General features: G+C 47.7%; 2 protein-coding genes across 4 annotated transcripts in view; both read left to right on the top strand.

Moving 5' to 3' along the window:
* The first annotated feature begins 209 nt into the window (after window positions 1-209).
* On the top strand, window positions 210-8,027 carry ACAD8 (acyl-CoA dehydrogenase family member 8). Of its 2 annotated transcripts, none has more exons than XM_077305962.1 (11): window positions 210-358; window positions 642-742; window positions 1,335-1,504; window positions 1,628-1,737; window positions 2,560-2,636; window positions 3,582-3,719; window positions 4,392-4,527; window positions 4,622-4,719; window positions 5,225-5,377; window positions 6,538-6,640; window positions 7,272-8,027. In XM_077305962.1, the coding sequence occupies exons 1-11, from the start codon at window positions 259-261 to the stop codon at window positions 7,322-7,324; spliced, it is 1,239 nt and encodes a 412-aa protein (XP_077162077.1). In that variant the 5' UTR covers window positions 210-258; the 3' UTR covers window positions 7,325-8,027. The 2 variants fall into 2 exon arrangements, with proteins under 2 accessions (XP_077162077.1, XP_077162078.1); XM_077305963.1 differs by having other exon boundaries at window positions 237-302.
* A 3,105-nt stretch (window positions 8,028-11,132) lies between these two features.
* Window positions 11,133-22,873, top strand: part of LOC143822124 (beta-galactosidase-1-like protein 2) — a 50,805-nt gene continuing 39,064 nt past the window's right edge. The window contains exons 1-2 of one of the 2 annotated variants that reach the window (XM_077306837.1): window positions 11,137-11,318; window positions 19,278-19,334. In XM_077306837.1, coding sequence (XP_077162952.1) covers window positions 11,173-11,318; window positions 19,278-19,334 — 203 coding nt within the window. In that variant the 5' untranslated portion in view covers window positions 11,137-11,172. Of the gene's footprint in view, window positions 11,319-19,277; window positions 19,335-22,873 lie in introns of both variants that reach the window. The other variant, XM_077306838.1, reaches the window with a different exon arrangement.

Below are 22,873 nucleotides of genomic sequence, written 5' to 3'. Positions count from 1 at the left end.
GCAAAGAGAGACCATCCCTTTAAGACCGGCCCCCGGCTTCCAACCAATCAGCGAGCCTGCCCAGACTGGCTGGCGAAGAGACAGGCACGACAACTCCCAAAGGCCCTTGCGGCTCCTCGCAATCCCATCTGGGAAGAGTAGTCTCGTTGCAGAGGATAGTCTATAAAAAAGAGCGTTGACGCCCGAGCCTAGAACTACAAATCCCGGCGAGCAACGCGGGAGGCGTGACGTCTTCGTGGAGCGTGGGTAGCGCTTGCAATGGCTTTGAGAGGCTGCTATCGGCTGCAGCTGCAGCTGCGAAGGTGCCTTGGATGCCAACCAGGCTGGGGGCGCCGGGGGATTGTCTCCTGCATCGATCGTAAGGATCGGGGAGAAGGGTTGGAGAGCCCAACCGTGGGCATGGGATTGTGGGATTTATGGCAGGCACCCGAATCTCCCTGGTTCCCACACCCCCTTGCAGGGTTCCCTTGCCTTGCAAAGCGGTGCTCCAGGCAGAAAACCACCAGGTGGTGTCTTTGAGTCGTGCATGGAAATACAACACCGGGGAAAGGCACTTCCTGTTGAATTTCTGCCTGGCAGAAAAATGTAACCTACCTTGGGGTAAAAAAAAAAAATCTCTTTTTTTTTTTTTTGCTTCCCAGCTTCGGTGGGTTTGACAGAGGAACAGAAAGAATTCCAGAGAGTTGCCTTTGATTTTGCTGCCAAGGAGTTGGCCCCCCACATGGCCGAATGGGATGAAAAGGTGAGGTTGCATCTCAGGTCACACAACACCCATTTATTGATGCTATTTATACCTATGTCCCGCCTTTCCCTGGGAGAGTTGGGGCTGATTGCACAGTGCAAGCCAGCACAATCGGCAGGATGGGTCAACCAATAATCATGGTAACAGGGCTAGGGATATAGAGTTCTGAAACAAAGCTGTCAATGCTGTAATATCCCTTTTTGAGCTACAGTAACAATCCCTTTACAAGGCTGTAACCAGAGTAGGCCTGCAAAACATAATGAGTTCAGTTGATTTATCAAGAAAGCCATTAGCTAGTTATTGGGAAGGATGCAGGCAGAGGACATATGCTCTCACCTCCCCTATGACATTTCTGGGAAATAGGATGCTGGACTGAAGTGTCCAGGAAGACTTGTGCCATGAGGCTCTTGCAGCTATAATTGAGCCTGCTTAGTGTTGTGGTTAAGAGCAGCAGCCTCTAATCTGGAAAGCCAGGTATGATTCCCATCTTGTCCTCTACGGCAGCCAGCTGGGTGACCTTAGGCTTGGGTGACCCATTAATGCCAAATTTCGTATGAACATGTCTGCAGTTCACCTTTATCTACTTGAACAGGAAATCTTCCCAGTGGAAACCCTGAGGAAAGCGTCCCAGTTGGGGTTTGGTGGCATCTATGTGCGGCCAGAGGTGGGGGGCTCGGGACTGTCCCGGCTGGACACCTCCATCATCTTTGAGGCCCTGTCGACCGGCTGCGTCAGCACCACGGCCTACATCAGCATCCACAAGTAAGTCTGGAGAGCGGGCCGGTTGGGAAACAGGCCCCTGTAGGGTTTTCAAGGCAAGAGACAAACAGAGGTGTTTTGCCACTGGTTGCCTCCCTGATCCTCTTGTCTGTTTTGCTGTTGCAGCATGTGCGCCTGGATGATTGACACCTTTGGGAACGAAGAGCAGAGGCACAGGTTCTGCCCCTCACTTTGCAGCATGGAGACGCTTGCCTCTTACTGCCTGACAGAGCCAGGTGGGACCGGTGGGGGGAGGGGGGGAGGGGGGCTCTGCAGATTTCCATATCCTGAGAACTAAAGGGTTATCAATCACGACAGGAGAGTGCATGTGTAAAATACTATCAAGTGGCAGCCAACTAAAATGGAGACCTTGTGAGATTTTCAAGGCAAGAGAGGAACAGGGGGGATTTGACTTTATCTGCATTTGTGTAGTGACCTTGGATGTCCTTGGTGGTCTCCCAACCAAATACTAACCAGAGCCAGCCCAGCTTCGCTTCTGAGATCTGGTATGATCAGGAGCATCCAGGTTAGGTCCTGATAGGGCTGCATCTAAAGAAGTGAGCAGGGAGTCATAAAAGCTCAAACCTCGCCACACATGTTGTTAGTCTTTAAGGTGCAGCTGGACTCTTATTCTTTTCTACTGCTACAGACAGACTGACCTGGTTCCCCCTCTAGGTCTAGGGCAGGGATTCCCAATGAAGGATTGGGTTAAATTCTGGGGGGGTGGGGGGACATAGTGAAGGCAATAAATGTGTCAAGATGCATTCTTAATTGTAGAATACTGAGACCCTGCCATTAATGTAGAGGCATCTGAGGAAGTATGCATGTGCACAAAAGTTTATACCGTGAATAAAACTTGGTTGGTCTTAAAGGTGCTCTGGCCTCAGACTTTGTTAGGTTAGGCTGAAATAGAGCAACCAGCTCAATGGTAGATGAGAAGTTATGATTGACAGCCGAGCAGTCTGTCCAGGCTTGGGATGGATAGGCAGAAGGCAGGAACTGCAGGAACGAAGATTGTTTTTCACGCGGACAGACTTTTTCTTCCTCTTCCCAACCAGGAAGTGGGAGCGATGCTGCTTCTTTGCTAACTTCCGCCAAGAGGAAAGGCGACACTTATGTCCTGAATGGCTCCAAGGTACCAGCTTCCGTCGTCTTGAAACCTTCTGCAGCTTCTGAGCGTGGGAGAAGCTCCCAGCTTGCTTCTCTGCCCCGGCATGTCTGTGGAAATGGCCACTCGCTCGTTCACGATCCATTCCTTGATGAACGTTCTCCTGTTGGAGCATTCTGCCAACCTCGCCCGCAAACTGAAATGTCTGTGCCTCTAATAAATATACTTAAAAGATAATCCAGAACTTCAAGGACTATTGTCTCGGAGACAAATAGTAACTGACCAATCTGGATGGTTGGTGTCAATAGGCGTTGTCCTGTTAGAATCCTTAAAACAGCCCTGTGAGGGAGGCCTGTGTTATCCCTGTATGGAAGATAGCACCAGACGCACTATAGGGGAGAGATGATGGGGTTTGACCAAGAGTGGATTTGAACCAGCAGCCTTCTGGCAAGCAACACAATCTTTAAGCCACTCCTCTCCATCCCTTTACGGTAATGATTTAGCCACCACTTTAAAAACAGGAACAGACAAATTAATGGAGAGAGGCCTGTCAGTGGCTGTTAGTCATAAGAACCAAATGGAACCTCCATGTTAAAAGGCAGTATATCCCGTATTTACTAGATGCTGGGGACTGCAGACAAGAGCGGGCCGTTGCTATTGTGCCCTGCTTGTGGGGTTCTCAAAGGTTCTGACTTGCTGCCGATGGTTGCCGGAGTTTGGACCAGATGGATCCATGGCTTGCTAATGTCCTTAAGAGTTTTAAATTGCTTTTTCAGGTGCTCCCCTTCTCTCCCCACTCCCTTCCCCAGTTTCTCGCCATCTTTTCATTTCTCTGTTTGGCCTGTCGTGCTTCTTGCTCCCTTGCCTTCTGATTCTAAGGGTCTTGAGTTCACAAACCTTCTGTCCCAGGCTGGCTGTGGGTCGAGGATGGGGGATTCCTGACGGACCGCATTCTCACATTTCTCTTGCTAGGCTTTCATCAGTGGCGGCGGTGATACAGACGTGTACGTGGTCATGTGCCGTACGGGAGGGCCAGGAGCCAAGGGCATCTCCTGCTTGGTGCTGGAGAAAGGCATCCCGGGGCTGAGTTTCGGGAAGAAGGAGAGGAAGGTAAGAGAACTGGGGCACAGCTGGCCTCTCGTGTTCTCCCTAGCTTGTGGTGCAGCTGGTCTCTCAAGCTCTTGTGGGCCACCCTTGTGCCAGAAGCCTACTTGACTCTCTCTCTGTTCTTCCCCTGACCTGGATAGGCCAGGGAAGGCCAAGCCCAGCAAATCTCAGAAGCTAAGCAGGGTTGACCCTAGCAAGTATTTGAGTAGGATACCTCCAAGGAACAGTAGGGGTCATGATGTGGAGGCAGGAAATGACAAGCCTCCCCTGAATGTCCCTTGCCTGGCTGCCAGACAATTCTAGGATCTCCTGGCTACTCTACACTGACTGCATGATAAATAAATAAATCTGTTCTTCCATATCCTCCGGAAAGCCCACCTTTCACACAAAACCTTGAGCACAATCACCTATTTCCACTGAAATTAAGTCTAAGCACACATAACTGGAATGAACAACAATTCTACTCCTATTTGCCTCTACTTTTGTTATAGCAAACCTCAGTTTTGGAAGCTCTTTGGAGCAGGGGCCTGCTTTCTTTTTCTCTATAAAGAGCCACCCACCCTGGCCACTCTATAAAATGAGCATGTACAAAAAAATGAAAGGTCTCCTATTGCCCTGCTGATAAAAGGTGTAGCGTCTCTTTCTGAGAACCATGAGCTCCCTCTTTTCCTGCAGGTGGGCTGGAACGCCCAGCCAACCCGGGCTGTAATATTTGAGGACTGTGCCGTCCCGGTGGCCAACCGTCTGGGAGAGGAAGGGCAGGGCTTCAACATTGCCATGAAGGGGCTGAACGGAGGGAGGGTTAACATTGGTAAGAGTGGGGGAAGACAGAATGGGCTATTGGGGTGTGGGGAGGAGGTGGAATTCCTGGGTGTAACCACTTCTGCTCCGGTCTCCTCCTCCAGCTTCTTGTTCACTGGGCGCTGCCCACGCCTGCATCCTTTTGGCTCGGGACCACCTCAACGTCCGCAAGCAATTTGGGGAACTGCTGGCGAGCAGTCAGGTGACTTCTTAATGTATATATTCACCCTGGCAACAGAACCTTCCTGTTGGTAACAGAATTAGAGTTGCCACCCTCCAAGTGAGACCCGGGCCTGAAATGATAGCTCATCTCCCGACTAAAGAGATCAGTTCCCCTGGAGAAAAGGGCTGCTTTGGAGGGTGAGCATAGCGTTACACTCCACTAAGATCACTCCCCACCCCCCAAATCCCATCCACTTCTAGCTCCACACCCAAATTCTCCAGGGGTTTCCCCACCCAGAGCTGGCAAGCCTATATCGAGGTAAGATGAGTCCCTCTTGGGAAAGAGTTTCAGAGCTTCTGCACCACAACGGAGAAGGTCCTCTCCTACCCCATCTCAGAAGGGGTGGGCCTTGGATATAGTGCAGAGCAGCTGCAATAAAGACCAGGGAAAGTGACAGTAATAACAACAGGGGGAAAAAAGCAGTTCTTTTCTTTCTTGCCCAACCATTACACCTTCTTTCTGTCTTATCTTATGTGGGGGACAGTACCTCCAGTTCCAGCTGGCTGAGATGGCAACACGCCTGGTAGCGGCACGGCTGATGGTGCGGAACGCGGCTCGGTCCCTGCAGGAGAACCGGGAGGACGCTGTGGCTCTGTGCTCCATGGCCAAGCTCTTTGCCACCGATGAGTGCTTTGCGGTAGGCCCAGCTGCTGACCTTTCCACTGAACCACAGATTTGACAGCTGTCCTTTAACAGCCTGTTTCCCAGAAAAAGAAGTGGGTTTTCTTGGAAGACGGCCAGGGATCCCTCAGTGGCAGGAGACCTCATGACAGATGAGTTCAGCTGGGAAAATGGCGAGTTCACAACCAGCAAAGTAAAAACTTTAAAAAGGAGGCAGATGTTCAGGGGCGGCCGGGCTGTGGCTCTCCAGATGTCCATAGACTACAATTCCCATGATCCCTGCCATGGGGTTTCTTGACAGCCCTAGAAGGCTTTTCTGAATGGGTGGGAGTTAATTAATTCTTAATATATATTTTTAGATTTGTTAAAACATTTTATTGGGTGATATGGACCACATATGGTCATCAACCCACCCAACCCTCCCCAAGTGGCCAATGATGGGTCTGCATGGGGTGGGAAGGGGAGGGGCCCCAGGTGGGCGTGTCCACAGCTCTGCTTCCCAACCATATTCTGCACGATCGAACCACTTCTGGGGTTTCTTGAAGCCTGAAGAATGTTTCAGTGGGTTCTCAACAGTAAAAAAGTCAAGAAAGGCTGGAGTAGACAATACTGACCTTGATGAACCCAGGATCTGATTCTGTATAAGGCAGTTTCTTCTGATCAAGAGATCTTGGAAGATTTTGCTCTTAGCTGATCCACTTGGCCACTAGATGGCAATCTTGCATTTTCATCAAAAATAAATAATCATCTCTCTCATATATATATACAGAGAGAGAGAAATACAACTAATACAGATTAAGTTCTGAAATACAAATGACAAAGCTATTATAAAACATCAATTATACAGGCGTTTCTCATTCTAGATAGGAAAGCATTAAATTTCCCAGCTTTTTCAGGCACTTGGCCATGTGCTTTTATACTACCGTACCAAGACAGCTGGCATGGACCGAAATTCTTTCTGTGTAACCTAACACATTAAACCCACACACAAACACAACGCCCCCCATCCCCTAGAAGCAATGTCGATATTGAACTTTGGAGGTTTCATTCTCAGCCTGGACAACGGTCTGATTTTTCTGACAGGCAGATTTCTTGTTCCGGCTCTGCTCGGCCGTAGATTCCCTGAGAAATTGTCCCTGCCCTGGTGCCTGACCCTTGCTTTTCTCTCCTTCCTAGATCTGCAACCAAGCCTTGCAGATGCACGGGGGCTACGGGTACCTGAAGGACTACGCTGTGCAGCAGTTTGTGCGAGATATCCGGGTGCACCAGATATTGGAAGGTAATTTGGGGCTGGGGGGTGGCTGCCCTGCCCCCTCTGGCCTTCACTTGCTTCAGCATGGCCTCCTGCTATTCCTGCCCTGTGCTAAGAACCCAGGCCATGTGGCTTAAGTACAAACTGGAGCAAAAGGTGAACCCAACGCACAAATGCTTTGCTGTTATGATTTCCATCTCCAGGTTGGGAAACTGCAGGAGATTTGGGAGGAGGGATATTGGGGAGGCCAGGACCTTCACAGGGTATATAATGCCATGGAATGCTGCACTAACAATAACGTCTTTTCCTCCAGGAAGTTAATCTCTGTAGTCTGGAGATTGACTGTAATTACAGAAGATCTTCAGGCCCTGCCCAGAGGCTGGTATCCCTGTCATATTCCTAAATCTGCCACTCCTTGCTTGTAACATTGTGCGATTAGTTAGCATATGTATTTCAGCACCTGAGACGTGCACTGCCTGCACTTCGCACATTGGCCTTCACGAGGACTAGAAACTTACTGGCCTCCTATTTTAAAAAAGAAAAAGCTGAGATCCTTTGAGCGGCAAATTTCAGTCTGGATTCCCTGCAGAGCGTAAGCCGGAGATGTGCAGTTGAGCTACTTTGCTAACAGCCGTGATCTCTCTCCGCCTTCTTCTAGGGACCAACGAGGTGATGCGGATGATTGTGGCCCGAAGTCTGTTGCAGGCGTAGAGCTGAGAGCTGGTCTCTTCATTCTGTCCACTCCAACAACTACGGAGCTGTCCGTTGCTCGAAGTCCACAGTTTCTGTACCAGGCGGTGCCATGCAGCAGCAACTGCGGGGAGGGCGGGAGACAAACGCCTCCAAGATTCAATGGCACCTTTTGTTCTCAAAGCCCCAACTCTGAGCCATCTGCGGATATTCTTTGGAAAGAGACCTCCCAGCCTGTATCCTTGCTCAGCTCAGCTGCCCAGCCAGCTCTCCCACTCTAGGTGGGGTATGGCCTACTTCATGGGCATGGGCACCAGGAGGAATCCTTTTGTGCAGGATGGAATCCTGTTAAATTCCCATTTCCCAGAGATGGCACTTCTCCCCCGCTGAATTGTGCATGGAACCACAGATGCCTTTTGGAGAGCTGCCTCTTTAACTGGACAGGGCTTGTGATTTAGGTCAAGCGCCCAGAAAAAGAGATGGATTTCATTTCTGGGCCGTCAATAATCTTTCCACACTCTTTCCTCAGTGAAACCACTGATCTTTCTCCCATCCAACGGCGTGCTTGAGCTCTTTGTTGCCCATCGATCAGGCCAAACGACAAGAAACACTCCGGGCCTGCAGCCGTGGCCCTTTTCGAAGAATCCAACAAAGAAAGGAATCCAAAGGCAATCAATTTTGTTTTTCAATGTTGGAATCAATAAAAGCTGATTTTCTGGTCCTATTGCTTGTTCTATTAAGCATTCATTTCTCGTTCGCCAGCAATTGTTCCCGCTGGAGAGAGTGCTGTAGGGCAGAGGTAGTCAACCTGTGGTCCTCCAGATGTCCGTGGACTACAATTCCCATGAGCCCCTGCCAGCAAATGCTGGCAGGGGCTCATGGGAATTGTAGTCCACAGACATCTGGAGGACCACAGGTTGACTACCCCTGCTGTAGGGTACAGACTGCAGGGATCCAAAATGAGGCATGGGGTGGGAAGGGGAGCTCTCCTCGTCTTCTGCCTCTCTTATTCTGAATCCAGGCGATTTGTACAGGCATGTGTAATCTTTGGGCAGGGTTGCTGTGATCTCTGGCCTCTCATACTTCTTTTTGTGTCTTTGAATGTGTTTGAAGCCATAGTGAGGTCATGCAGGTGTGACGGTTCAATATTTACATAGAGCTATACAGGAGGCTGTTTTTCATCCGTGCTTCAAATTAAATAGTGTTCTGAGAGCTGGACAGCATTGGCAAATTGAGTGGATTTATGTCATTTTTTCTGCTTCTGCATTCTGTGATTCTGTTCTCCTTAACCTACATCACAGGGCTGTTGTGAGATTAAAATAGGGCAGGAGGTAAGCATAGAGGCCGCCATTGTTTTTTAGAGGACAGCGGAGTTAAAAATATGGGATTTATCTCCCTTTTGTTGCTGTCCACTGCCAGTGGGCGGAGCCTTTTTCTGGTTTAACCAGTGTCCCCTCAATGGTCTCTTTCCCACCTTCTGTTTTAATGGCTTTTCCCCCTGTTTACAGGTGGAACTTGGTTTTGGTCTAAAACGGTTTGCTGATCTGTTTTTCTAATGGTGTTTAATTACTAGCTGCCTTGGTGGCATTGATTGATGAGAAAGGTGGGGCATACATCATAGAAAAATAATAAAATGTATAAAATTCCCCCCAACCCCCCAAATCTGGGGTGGAGTTCCTAAGCACATTAATTCTAGGTGGTACGTAGTGGTTACAAACGATGGAGATGGGCTTGATTCCTCACTCCGCCTCAGCGTGCAGCCAGTTGAGTGACCTTGGGCTAGTCACAGTTCTCATACAGCTGTGAGAACAGTTTTCTTAGAGCTCTCAGCCCCACCTACCTCCCAGGGTGTCTGTTAAGGGGAGCGGAAGGGAAGGCAATTGTAAGCTGAGAGTCCTTCGGATTGTGCAAAGAGGGATATAAAAACCATGTCTTCTAAGTGTTGTTAAGTCGCTTCTGATTTAGGAAGACCACCTGAATTAATCACTATCCCAAGCGTAACCTATTCAATCCAAGCGGCAATATCAAAGAGTTCACATCTATGACAGTGCGATCTGGCCTTGTGGCATTTGCATTTATGAAAAGAGCTATGAACCAACTTGAAATGACATCATATTTAGAACAATGATTAAACATATCCGACCACAATTGATAAGTGACAATTCCGGCCTGTTGTCTTGGGGTCAACCGGGGTTAGGAAAGCATAAGTACCCCCATGATGAATGGCCGTTCCTGTAGAGCAAGAGAGACTATAACAATGTCGAAGTCAGTGGATCGCAGTGTTTGCACAACAACCAGGAGCTGTGTGCAGACAGTGACTAATTTTTTTATTAAAATTTTAAAAGCATAACAAAGCAAGAAAAACAATCAGAAAACAGAAAGAACAACATAACGAAAGACAGGATAGAAGAAATAAATAAAAGGCTTCCAATTTTATCTATGACTAATATAATTAAATATAAACCTGTGTTTATATCAACAAAAAATTAAACCCCTTTTTTTTATAAACAAGCACTCTTTCATTTGTGTTGCAAAGAGGTTTTCAATTAACAAATACAGCTGTTGCCTTTTCTCTATTGAAAGAGTTGGGCCATCTCTGCCAATTCAACCATGTTTATCAACCTGGCTTCCACTGTGGGTAATATCAAACTTTTCCGTTGTTGAACATATAACAGCATTGCTGCCATAATCATATACAATGCCAAGGTTCCATGATTCCTCACCCCCCAAAGTTCTTTATTCAGTAGTCCTCAAAGAAAAGCTCCTGGTTTCATTTGTATCCTAGTCTTTAAAAGACTCTTTGTATGTTCAAATAGTGAATTGTGGGTTTGTTTGTTTTTTTTAGGGTGGAGAACTGGAATTTAACCTCAGATAATACAAACTGATAAGGACTGTAAATAGATCTTTACCCAGGGGTGTGCTTGTTACAAATGAGTTTTGTGAGTCACAGGACTTGCCCAGGGATGAATTCCCCCGTCTCAATGGGAGGAAAATATGATATTTCACACATGCTTTCATTAAGCTTGGCAGGGCTTATTCCTAAGTAAACACACACAGGAGTATGCAAGAAATCTCTTCACACATTTTAACAGTACCCCACCTTGTTCTACTCTCCATTGTGTCTTCACAACAACCCTGTGAGGTAGGCTAGCCTGAGGGTGTGACTGGCCCAAGGAGACCCAGGGTGGCAGGGTGAAGATTTGAACCTGGGTCTCTCAGATCCTGTGGTTCTCCAGATGTCCATGGACTACAATTCCCATGAGCCCCTACCAGCATCCTACCAGGGGTCTCATGCAAACTGTAGTCTGTGGACATCGGGAGAGCCAGTTTCGCTACCCCGGGACTAATCTGACACTTAACCACTGCACTACACTGTCTAATGTGGGTTGGATTTTGAAATGGTGAATTCCGCTGTTTTCCACAAGGCCCTCCTAAATCCACTTTGTGCTGCAACAGACCGCAGTTCCCCTCCAGCACTGCAGGGCTCTCCTTAATTTGATTCCCTTCGGGAGTCAAAACGAAATTCAGCAATAACTTCGTTAATCGATCCATTCCAATTCAGCCCTGCCTCTGAGCACGTGCAGAGAGCGCTCCCCCCCATCCCCCCGGTGTCTCCGCAGTTCTGCGCTTGAAGCTGCTCAGCATCTCCGGCCGATCGTTGGCCTGGCAAAGAAAGGTAGTGATCGACGCGGCCGCCACCCAACCAAGGGAAAAGTCCCGCCCCCTTTGGCACGCCGCTGCCCAATCCGCTCGAAGCAGCCCGAATCTCCCGCCCCTCCTTTTGATCCCTCGATAGCGACCAATCGGGTGCGAGCGAAGGGCCCGCCCTCCTCCAATGGGAGGAGCCCGTCTTAGTAACGGTGCTGCCAATGGTGGTGAAAGTCGGAGTCCCTGGTAACGGAGCCGGGGCTCGGCCGGACGGCTTCCCTGCCATGTGGGCCTGCGGGGGTCGCCGGCGGAGGCGACTCTTGGGGGGCGTCTTCCTGCTGCTGCTGGGGGCCGTCGTGGTGCGCAGGTGAGAGAAAAACCTGAAGAGAAGGGGGCGGGGCCGCGGCGGAATATGCAAATTAATCCCTTGAGGCACGCCCCCCCGAGGGATGGCCACGCCCACGTCCTGGGTGGCCAAGGCGCGCTGTTCTGTCCACCAATGGGCTTCCCTATAGAATCTGACCTACAGTTTAGCCACGCCCCCTTTAAAGCCTGGGCTCGCCAGATGGTCATGGACTACAATTACCATGACTCTTTCCCTACAGGGGTTCATGGTAATTGTAGTCCATGCACATTTGGAGAGCTGCCTCGCAGCCATGCCTGGACTAGTGATACAGCCCCACCACCACCATTCATTCCTCACTTAGGCTACTTAATATTCACATCTCCATAGACCTATTTTTGGAGTTTTGCGTGCGTTGTGGTCTAAAGTTTCCCTCTCCAGGGCCACCTTTTTAGGGAAAATACCCCCACACCTCCCAAGGCTGGGATGGCCAAACAGGGGCCCTCCAGATGTTCATGGACATTCCCAGGACTCATGGTAATTGTAGCCCATAGACATCTGGAGAGCCACCTTTTGGCCACCCCTGTCCTAGAGCCTAAGGTTGGCAGGTCCCTCCTGGCCATCCACAGGGGATAGGGCTGTAGAGTTGCCAGTTCCAATTCGGGAAACTTCTCGAGATTTGGGGATGAAGCCTGGGGAGAATGGGGATCTTAGTGGGGTCTAATGAGATAGAGTCCACCCTCTAAAGCAGGGGTAGTCAATCTGTGGTCCTCCAGATGTCCATGGACTACAATTTCCATGAGCCCCTGCCAGCAAATGCTGGCAGGGGATCATGGGAATTGTAGTCCATGGACATCTGGAGGACCAGAGGTTGACTACCCCTGCTCTAAAGCATCCATTTAGTCAATGAAGTGATCTCTGCCATCTAGAGATGTCCTATAATTCTGGGGGGTCAATTCTGGGGGGTCTCCAGGTCCCACCAGGAGGCTGGCATCCCTACTCAAGCCCCCTTTTCTCTTCTTCTGGACCTCCCCTTGCCAATGTTTCAGTGGAAGGCTTGTCAATTGCCTAGAGCAGGCCTGGTCAGCCAGCAGAACTTTTCTTTGCAGCTGCAGCGTGAGTCACCTGTAAATGCGACTCATTAGCAAGCAGGCTAGCAAATAAGGAAGGCAAGGGGTATAAATATTTAAAAGGGGAAAGCTGCTGATCCAAGCTGGTACTAAAAGCTCAAGACAGAAGGGGGGGGGGCTTTAATTTTTAACGTTTGCCAAGACTGCTTGCAGAAGCCTCTTTCCTTCTGCAGGGAACTGGTCAATAAAGGTGGGGTTTTTTTTAAAGAGAATTATTGTAAGGTAAGGTGCATGCACACGAAAGCTTATATCCAGAATTAAATTTTCTTGGGCTTCAAGTTGTTCTGTTGCTTCAGACCAGGGCAGCTATCCGCCTACAGTGAAACAGTTAGATTTGAGTCTAGTAGCACCTTGAGTTTCAGGGTATCACATGGATGGAGGGAGCTTTGACTATTAAAAGGTTTTACCCTGAAAAACTTGTTGGTCTTTCAGGTGCTCCTCGGCTTGAATCTAACTGCAATAGGTAGGGTTGCCAACTGACCCCCTTCCCAGTCTTTTGGCCTTGCTCCTGTTCCTTTAACAGAAACCAGCTGGTGGTGCTCTTCTTAAGCTGGGTAGCTGCCCCTTGCTGGACACCAACCAGCTGTTGATAGCATGGCTTCTGTGACAGAACTCTTGGTGGTCTCGAAGGTGCTCCAGAACACGAATCTAATGGTTTCAAAGTTCAGAGTTTGAGTCCGGTGGCACCTCTTAAGACCAACCAAGTTTAATTCTGGGCATAATTTTTTATGTGCATGTCCTTCTTCAGTTGCCACCTGTACCCCGTTGTCCCTATTCACCAAAGACAACTGTGTCTTTTCCTCCCTAGTCCTCAGAGAATGGCTAGGGTTGCCATCTGCCTGGAAAAAAGAAGCCCTGTCCTTTTTAATAGAGGCTCAATGTGTGGGATTGCTGGCAACCTTAAGTCTGTCCCATTCCTTCTGAGTGGGTCAAGTGTCCATTTTATTGGCTCTTGTGTTCATTTATGCTTTGCAAATTAAAAAGATTTAGGTTGCCAATTTTTGACCAGGATTGCGGAACATATGAAGCTGCCTGATACTGAATCAGGCCCTCAAGGTCAGTATTGCCTGCTCAGATTGGCAGCAGCTCTTTACGGAATCAAGCGGAGGTCATTCACCTCCAACCTGGTCCTTTCCGCGGGGATTGAACCTGGAGCCTTCTGCATTCAGCACAGATGTTTTTTCTATTGAACCACAACCCTTCCTGTAGAACAGTGCATTACTTTCTAGCGAAGAACCTGTGAAAATGTTTTTCTGTAAGAAACGTTGAGAAATTTTGCACTGGGGTTTGTGCGTATGCGATTGCAGTGATAGGTTTTCTGAATAATTGGCAACCCTAAATGGGACCACCTCTCCTTATGCTGCTTGGATTTCAGCCTAACTTGTAAGAAGAGTTTCTTCTTCTTTTGCTCTCTATTTGGGGGGGGGGGGGGAAGAGTGTACACCTGGGTGCCTTTTACACAACTAGCTATTTAGATGACTGCATCATGTATCTAACATCTAACAAAACGGGTTTAGCCTCGCAATGAACACTTAAAGCCACAGTACAAGTTTCCTGGTCTTCTGTGCAGCACGCACTAAATATTGTGGCTCTTTCCTGGGATGGGTTAACAAAGCTATCCTTCTAGAATTTTGATGCGATTTGAGAATTTTTAAAAAATTTGAAAGGATATTTTCCCCCTAGAAAAAAACCCCTCCAAATCCTTCGTGTTTTGAGATGCCAGAATTATAGCATGTTGAATTTTGTGCCTTAGGTCTCTGAAAGTGGCTTCTGTCTCTCCAATTCAAAGATTTATCTTGACTTCAAGTATTTCTCTTGACTCCGGGGCGCACTTTGCTCATGCAACACGGAACAACATAGCCTGCTGTTTCAACCGATTAAGGTCCATTTTAAATGGCTGATTAATATAGGATAATTCATGGGGACTTTCCTCCAAAAGAAAACATCCTCTTTATTTCACATTATTCAAGGGGGATTTCCTACACAGCCAATAGGGTTGCACTGTACAATATGGTTCACAACATTACTTGGATAACTGCTTAAGGATTGGGGCCTTATACGACTGTGTGTCGTTTGCTGTAAGTAGGGTGATTTTGTAATTTTGTGTCATTTGATATGTCGCGATAATACTTAATCTTTGCTTCAGTTCTGTTTTTAGACTTCTGGTGGGATCCAGATATCTGCAGTCTACAGTGTCATGTAGCCCTGCACTACATGACATGGTTTTGAAGAACAGTGAACCAGAGTCCCAGGGGCCACTGGGCTCTACTCTTGTTTCCCTTTCCTCTCCTGGCTCTTAGCACAAATGTACACGTGTGTGTGTGCATGTGCACACACATTCACTCCTCTCTCACACACCATACTCTGTTCCCAGGCAGTAGAAAGTGGTCTTCACAATGCTATCTCTGTTTTGCATTTATGGCTCTTGCCAGTAGTTCTGGCTGCCTTTTGGCCACTAGGCGTAAAAATATACATTTTGCTTTGTTCTAGCTGTCCTCTGAAGATAAAAGCCCTTCTCCTGTGGGAATAGCTTATGGCAGGAAGAAGGTGTGTTAGTGGAAAGAAGGGGGTTCCCTATATGTATCCTTAAGACGGGTCAAGCCAGTCGTTCTTAACTATCATGATGCTTCGAGATGTCCCCTCTTGGACACAATAAGCAACTTTGAACTATTTTCTATGAAGAATATCTCCATTGTCATCTCCTTCAAGAGACCAGCCTTGGATCATGACAGTAACCCTATTGCATCGTCCCGTGAATGTCCCATCCTGCTGAGTCTGTTGACTCTCTCTGTGTAAGCCGTCTGGCGTTCCAGTGACAAAGGCAGATTATAAGTAACAGAAATGCCATTATGAATGAAATAAATCGGAGCAGGACTCCGAATGCGTCCAGCACACAGCAGGGCTCAGAAAAGAATTCTCAGCGGCAGGGTGGAGGGTGTGTGTGCTTCATGCCACCAAGAATTTTCATCTGCTTTCATCTTTGGAAAGCCAGGACCTATGCAAGCCCCGTGGGCTTTCCTTGGATCAATAGGGTTGCTAATAAGGTTCCCGACAAAATAAACCTGAGTGATCAGCCTGTTCCTTCAGTTAGACGAGGGATTCTTTTTGCTTGCAGAGTCTTGCCCTGCTGACGGCCAAGGAGGAGAAAAGCAAGGTTTTTGTAATTTTCCAGGTAGCACCAGTGATGCTGAAGAGTTCATGTGTAATTTAGCATAGCTCATTTTGAAGCACACGGCGTACTGGGTCTCCTATTTTGGATATCTTTGCAGTGATGTCTTTAAAAAAAAAAATATCGACGTTTTGTCCTGTCTCTCTCACCTGCTGCTGTTTAGCAGACCCTCGTGGCTTTGGGAATCTAAATATATTTATCGGCTTCCGTCCAGCAGCATGCCATGGAAGATGTGTGGCACTTTCCTGTCTTTGTTTCCATTCCTGCACCCCCCTTCTGTCTGCTGGAAAGTCGTTCCCAGAGTTGTTGGACTTGTGTAGAAGAATAGCCATGCAGAGCTCAGGAAGGCAGCGCTGAGGAAGGTTGAAATCCCCCTAATTCTGCTCACAACACTGCTCACAACACACATACACAAACCGGTTCACACACGTGAATCGCCCTCGCTAGACTGGAGCATCAGCCCAGATCTCATTTTCCCCGGAATCCACTCCATCCTAACCTTATGTATTTATTTATTTATTATATTTATGTCCCGCTCTCCCTTTCGGCTCAGGGCGGTTTACATTATAACTCTCGTATGCAGTACAGTACAACGAACATTCAATGTAGAACTTGTTTAACAGTGAATTTGTATCCAGCAGTGTAATATAACAACAGTACTAAACAACAACGATGACGACCAACAGTGTGCTATAACAGTATTCAATAACAAACAACTTCTTTCCCCCTCCTCTTGTCTTCCAGTCTGCTTCTGTCGCTTGTCATATTCCTTGCGTGTTGTGCTATCTTGTTTCTGGATTTATCCTCCTCGGAGGCAAGATGCCGCAGATGGCCGTCCTTATCTGCTTTCCCCTTTTAATACCGAGCTGTAAACAAGAGCCCTGAAGTCACTGGGGAAATGTGTTTTATGATGCGTTTTAACTTAATGTATATTGGCTCCAGATTTACCAGGGCTTAAGTAAAAATTGATCTGTGCTGTCATGCCCCTTGGGGGGGGGGGGGCTGGAAGGGGCAGAGCAACCACTGCAGAGGAAGGGGGAAGCAGGTTTCTCTAATTGGGCTGGTTACTAATTGCTTATGCAGTCATTGAATATATGCGATTTTTTTTTTCAGCCCCTCTGATTCTGTTTAACAGTTTGCCCTGGAATTGTTAAAAGAGCAATAATTAAGGGCCATCCAGCCACAACCGACATCCGGGGACCCCTCATTGGGATTTCAAGGTCATAGATCAGCAGGGGTTTCCATTGTCTGCCTCTTCATAGGAACTCTGGACTTCCTTGACAAGACAAAGAAAAGAGAGGGGGAGACAATAAACTAAACCCAGATATTATGGACTGCTAATAAGAGAAGAATATTCAGCTGTATGTTCGTGAGTCAAGGAGTTCCCAGCTCCTGACCTGGAGGCCATCAATGTAGCGCGGCCCCTTTTTCTCCTCCTGGCTTTGTGGCTCTAATTTAATAGCTGGTAATTTTACGCCAAGGCTGTTTTATGGGTGACTTTTATGTGGCTATTTCTCATATGGGTTTTATTGTAATGGCATGTTTTCTTTTAATTGTCAGAAACCCCCGAAGGAGTGCTTGACTGTGGGTTACACTGCTTTAAATAAATAATTAGGGATGGACACAAATGGATTTACGAGCTAAAATTCAGCGTAAACCTGGTTGGGTCCATATCTTGCCCAAACATTTGCTTGATTTTTGTCCAGTTTGGTTTGCTGGATGTGTCCAGTTTGACTGTTTGGGCTCTTTAATCCTAACACCTCAGCCAGCTGGGTCTACCTATCAGTCATTAGGTTTAAATGTCTATGAGCCAGTGAAATGACTCTCAGCCATTTCAGCATAACAGTGGATGGGTGCACCTGCCCTGCTGTTAGGCTGAAATGGCTGCCAGCCATTTAACCTAAAACCCTGGTCAATCAGCTGTTAGGTTAAAGTAGCTGTGAGCCATTTAACCTGTCTGTTTGATTCCAAGTGGGGAGAAGCAGAACTGACCAGTCCGTGTTCAGGGCATTTTTGTTGCAGTTTGTTGGCTTTGGTTTGCAGCTACCCTGAGCCAAACTGCAATTTTTATAATACCAAATAATTTTAAGGAATCCAAAATCTCACCTTGGCTGCAAACTGATCACACGGGCGTTAGACAAGCATTCTTGCTCCACCCCTCTGCAGCACAGGGATAGTTTATTAGGCCTTGCTTGGGAGTATGCCTGAGCTTTTTTGCACGATATAAATATCTGTCACTTGATCATAGGGGTGCTTACTCGGAAGCCAACTCTGATGCAGCTCACTGCCAACTAAGAGAGCACAGGGTTGCCAGCCTGAGGATGACCTATTAAAGTTAGTACATGGTGCCACTTGCTTTTGTGAAGAAAAGGGCTCATACAGTTAACCAGCTACAGAGGGCAGCTGTGGGCATGTTTGCCAGGAGGGTATGTGTGTGTTTTGTGCTGAATTCCTGAATGCTGAGATATGAGAACCAGAAGTGACCCCTTTTCTTCTAAGCAGAGAAACAGTGTAATACAGAAGGCTGCTGCCATTGAGGGCCTCTCAAGTGATGGGAGGGTGGCACCAAATCTAGGGAGACTGGCACCAAATCTAGGCTGGAAATTATTGAAAAGCCTTAAATAAACATTACGGTAGAACCCTTCCTTTCCCATACATAAAACGTAACAGTTAAGGATAGACAACTGCCTGAGCCGTAAATCAGTTCTTGCCATTAAGTTCCCACTAGCTCTTCTTGATCTTGGTGCTCGTAGGATTTATGCACAGACGCATATCCGTGAAAACTCTTTGAAGGATTTTCTCCTTCAGTCATTCTGCTTCCTGGATCTCACCTGTCTTTGAAGCTGCCTGTTTTGAAAACGTATCTTCAGTTCTCCTCCTGGGACTTTTGAGTCTGTTTATTGGTTTCCTCCTCTGGGTAGCGGGTTTTAGTGTAACCCTGGCCATTTTATTTAACCCTAGGCATTTTTTAAAGCAATCTGGTTCACCTTGTGGAGTTTATTATCCCCCCCCTCACCTTGCCGATGAAAATCTGGAAAGGTATTTGTGCCACAACCGTGATTAAATTTCAGACAGAGGCCAGTTGCACATAAGCTTGGACAATCGGTTTGCTGGCCTCTGTTTATCAGGCAGGTCCCTGCCCCAAGGAACGTGCTATCTAAACTTTGATAGACAAAAGAGAGAGAATCCGTAACAGGAGAATTAAAGTTAATAAGAAAAATATATTATGCATAGACAGTTACTTGTACTTAAGCTTTTGTTTCGATTTGGGGTGGGAAAGGACTAGGAAGTTAAACCAGTCCTGCAAATGCTTTAAACTCTTCCAAGCAACTGCATGTGATAACATTCAATACGGTTTTGCATTTCTCCTTTGGGTGTCATTTCAGTATGGATAACAGGTTGAGGGTCACTTTCGGTGGTCTCTTCATCACATGCAAAGGCTGGGCGATTTCTCCTTGAGAATTTTGGATTTTTCTGAGTGAACCACTCTGGTGTATGCTCTGTTCTGAACCTGACCAGTATTTTAGGGTGGGTGGGCGGGTTGGAGGGCTGAAGCTAGCTGTGCCCAGGATTTTGGGAACTGACGGGGGTGTCAGTCATCTTTTGCCTTTCAGAAAGTGAACTGCTGCAAATCTCAGTGTGTTGCGTGACTATTCTATGTTTAATCTGAACTTCCTTTTCCAGGTATTATCCCTGCCTGCCGGTTCTTTCCAAGGCCTGTGGGGATGTGGTGGTACAGAGGTACTCTCAGTGCTTTTAAGCTAGCCCTTCCCAGCGGGGCTGCCAAGAGCTCCCACGGGCCCTGGACAAAGATTCCCCATGGGTCTTCCCCATCCAAGCATCACATGATTCCATCTGTCCAGTTATTGCATTTTTATCATGCTATGGAGCTCTGGGTGGTTTATACAGTTCTCTCCTCCTCTTTTATCACCCCCTCAACCTCAGTGACATTATGGGCCAGGTCAGGCATAAACAAAGGGACAGACCCAAGGGCTCCCACTGAAGATCTAAAGCTAGATCCTGTTCTGACACTCTACATCCAGATTTCTCAGCCTATCTGAGCCTGTGGACACCCTTGGAATTCTGATGCAGAACTGTGGAATTCTGGCGCGGCCACAAAAATGGCTGCTGCAGGAGGTGGAGCTAACCACAAAATGTCTGCTGCGAGAGGTGGAGCCAGCCACAAAGTATCAGGGAGTGAGGCCACACGTATCTGCAATAGCAGCTCTCCAGCATTTTAGATAGAACCTCTATTGAACAGGATGCCTTTTATTACAAACATAGTGTTTAAAAATGTTTTTGTAGACACACACAGCTTATTTTTTGTCATATGGTGAAGATCCTGGTGCTGCGGTGGCACCGACAGCCAGTCAGAAGCTCTGCGGGACAAAAGCTCCACCTGCCCTGCCCAAAGGTGGGCACCACTATGCCCATGGGCACCCCGTTGGGGACCCCTGCTCTACACCATAGTGGCTTTCACAGCACCTGACCTTGTCAGCAGGGTTAGATTGCTAACCTGGTCTCATTAACATCCAGGGGGGTCAGAGCAATGTCTGTGCTCCCCCTCCCAGTAGTTTATCGTCCAGTTTTGAAGGGGCCCAGGGTCACACTTGCCTCTTCCTTCCTTGTCAATGAAGGGCCTCCCAGGTGTCTACAGCCACACCCCAGTGGCCCCTGGCCTGGTTCCCCAGGGTGACCCCCTAGTCCCCGCCTTCCTCTCGGCAGCCCTGCTTCCAAGTTATCCCGCAGCGTTCAGTTTAGTTTCTGTGATGTTGTGTTATAACTCAGGACCCAATATTTATATATATATTTATATATGCATTTATTTTTACCCTCTGCAAGCCTCGTTTCGGCACCGTGCTTCCACCTCCCCCTGAAGTATTCCCCATCCCATCAGCTTTTTTGCTTAGAAAGAGGGCGTCTCCCTTGTTCTCAGCCTAGCAGCTCGCAACATACCTTGTTCCCTCAGGGCTGAAAAGGACCCACGTCCGGTGGGTCCCTCTCTTTCAACCAGGGATCCACTTCCCTCCCTTCACGTCCCCTTTTCTTCTGAGCTGTCGCACAGCTTGCCTTTCCTCCCCAGCTCTCCTCCACGTGCAGAAACGGGTTTCTTTTGGTTTTATTTCTTGGCAGGAATGTCTGGATTTCATGTTTCCATTTTCTGCAAAGCACACCTGACGGGGCCGCTTAAGAAAGCGGGACTTGTTCCTCGAGGAGGTGAAAAACAAAACAGGGAACCGAAATCCAACCAGAGACAAGGAGTCAGGAACCGTGAAGGTTGAGCAACAAAAAACATAAATTCAAATATTTATTATTAAAGGCAACATGGCATGGCCATAGATCAAACATGTTTTAACCCAGAGGGTCTTCATCGGTGGTCACATTAAATGTACGCACGTGTATAATGACACAGTATTACAATAAGAGCTGCTGGGTGACAAAATTGTCAAAAGTGAACCTTGGCCTTGGGCAGAGTGGGGGTTCTTAATGATTTTGATTTTTTTCCATTGTGAGCCCCACATCTGGCATCATTCTTATATACGGTTGGGAGCTTCCCATATTAATATTAATAATAATAATAATAATAAATTTATTCCCCACCACTTCCGGTGTCGGCTTGTGGCGGGTTACAGATGTCCGATAAAAACCCATTAACCCCCCCATTAAAAGGACACAAAAACCCACAAAAATTCTTATGCCACCAACCAGGTCTCACTGTAATACTAGATGCCAAACCTGTTGTACCCAGGAATAAAGTGGGTGCTAGGAAGCATGCCTGGCTCTACTACAATTGTCGTAGTGTATCATTATATATATGTGCCTACATTTATTTGACCACTGATAAAGCCCCTCTGGGTTGAAATGTGTTTGGTCTTTGCTCATACCATGTGCAACCATTGAGACTGCATGGACAATATTGCACTGTTACTATGTTTTAACATTGCTTTTGATCTTCCTCGCGTGCCCTTAGTAATAAATGTTTTATTTTATTATATATTTTAATTTTAATTCATTTTTGTTGCTCAGCCTTCTTATTCCTGACTTGTTCCTTGAGGAAGCCGGTGGAGGGGTGTGTGTGTGTGTGTGTGTGTGTTTGTGGAGGGAGCGTCAAGATATCCCGCTTTTGAGTGTGTATTCTTTTGCATCACTTTGGTCCAGCCAGATGGCAGTTTGGTTCCAGGTAGCCTGAAACACAATCCGTGCCTCTGCCACAGACTTCCTTCGTGTTTGTCCTTAGGACGACCCACCGTTTCCTTAGCTCTTTGTCTTGAGGACATGTCGAAGCAAAGACCCAAAGAGCTTTGAGGGGAATCAAAAGACACGGTGTGCTGAGGCGAGCTGGCGTCCAGCTCTTTGGACCCTGGCATGGCTATCCGTATACGTAGCCCTGTTCCAGGAGCTTCAGTTCCTTATCGGCCACCTGTAGCTGTTTTGTTCTTTGCAAACAAACAAACAAAGACCTGTGAGAGTTGTTTGGTGCTAAAGAACTGGAAAGATTGGCACTTCTCTTGCTCTTTCTTCTCCTCTGACTTGAAAGCACCGGCTGGGGATGCCGAACATCTCCGCACGTACGGAGCATGGAGAAAGTTGTAGCTGGAAACTGAGTCCCCATTCGCAGGCTTGAAGACATTTCCTCGGTTGGAAATTATCCTCGAGTTCCATGGGGGTGGAGAGCACCTTTCAGGATATTTTCCGAGACTGCTTATGGGGTTTCCAGCCTGGAAACTTTGGGGGGGGGGTTGGTTAAATGGTCAAAGGATGACATCTGCAATTTGGAAAATGTTTGGAAAGCAAACCATCGCCAGGGAGAAAGGCTAAACGAGCGGGTGGAGAGCTGAGAAGGAAAGGCTCCCTGAGACGAGAGCTTTGGAAGAGGGAAAAGAAGGGCTTTGAGGGCAAGCAATGGAGCAGATGGTCCAGGGACTGGGCAGCTGCTGAGCACAGTGGCATGCATTTCAGTGTGGGGAAGCAAAAAAAAAGAGATGGCATGAAAGGAATTCTCTGCCCGGTTTAAGGAAACCTCAGCCGGTTTCTCGGTCCTGCAAACCTTGCCCTTGTTATGTGCCACTGGCTCTGGGCGTCTTTTTTGTAGCCTCTCCTGCCCTAGAAATATGCAAGCTAGAAGGGTCCCCAGTGAAACCAAGCTGGCTCTTCTGAAATCGTGGCTCTTAAATCTCACCCTTCCTGTTTTGGCAATCTCGGACCTGATTTTAAATGTGACTCCAGAGAAGTCCAGCTGAAGCAGAACGCTGGGCGAGGGCAAAGCCATTTGGACAACT

The sequence above is a fragment of the Paroedura picta genome, chromosome 12 (assembly GCF_049243985.1).
Source record: "Paroedura picta isolate Pp20150507F chromosome 12, Ppicta_v3.0, whole genome shotgun sequence".
NCBI lineage: Eukaryota > Metazoa > Chordata > Lepidosauria > Squamata > Gekkonidae > Paroedura > Paroedura picta.
Note: the sequence above shows the minus strand (reverse complement) of the source record. Positions and strands in the feature narration are given on the sequence as shown.

Bases quoted from the DNA above. Each gene is read 5' to 3' on its own strand.
- ACAD8 (XM_077305962.1), top strand. From the start codon at position 259: ATGGCTTTGAGAGGCTGCTATCGGCTGCAGCTGCAGCTGCGAAGGTGC. The intron at 743-1,334 runs GTGAGGTTGCAT...CTACTTGAACAG, and splicing joins TGGCCGAATGGGATGAAAAG to GAAATCTTCCCAGTGGAAAC. The intron at 6,641-7,271 runs GTAATTTGGGGC...GCCTTCTTCTAG, and splicing joins GGTGCACCAGATATTGGAAG to GGACCAACGAGGTGATGCGG.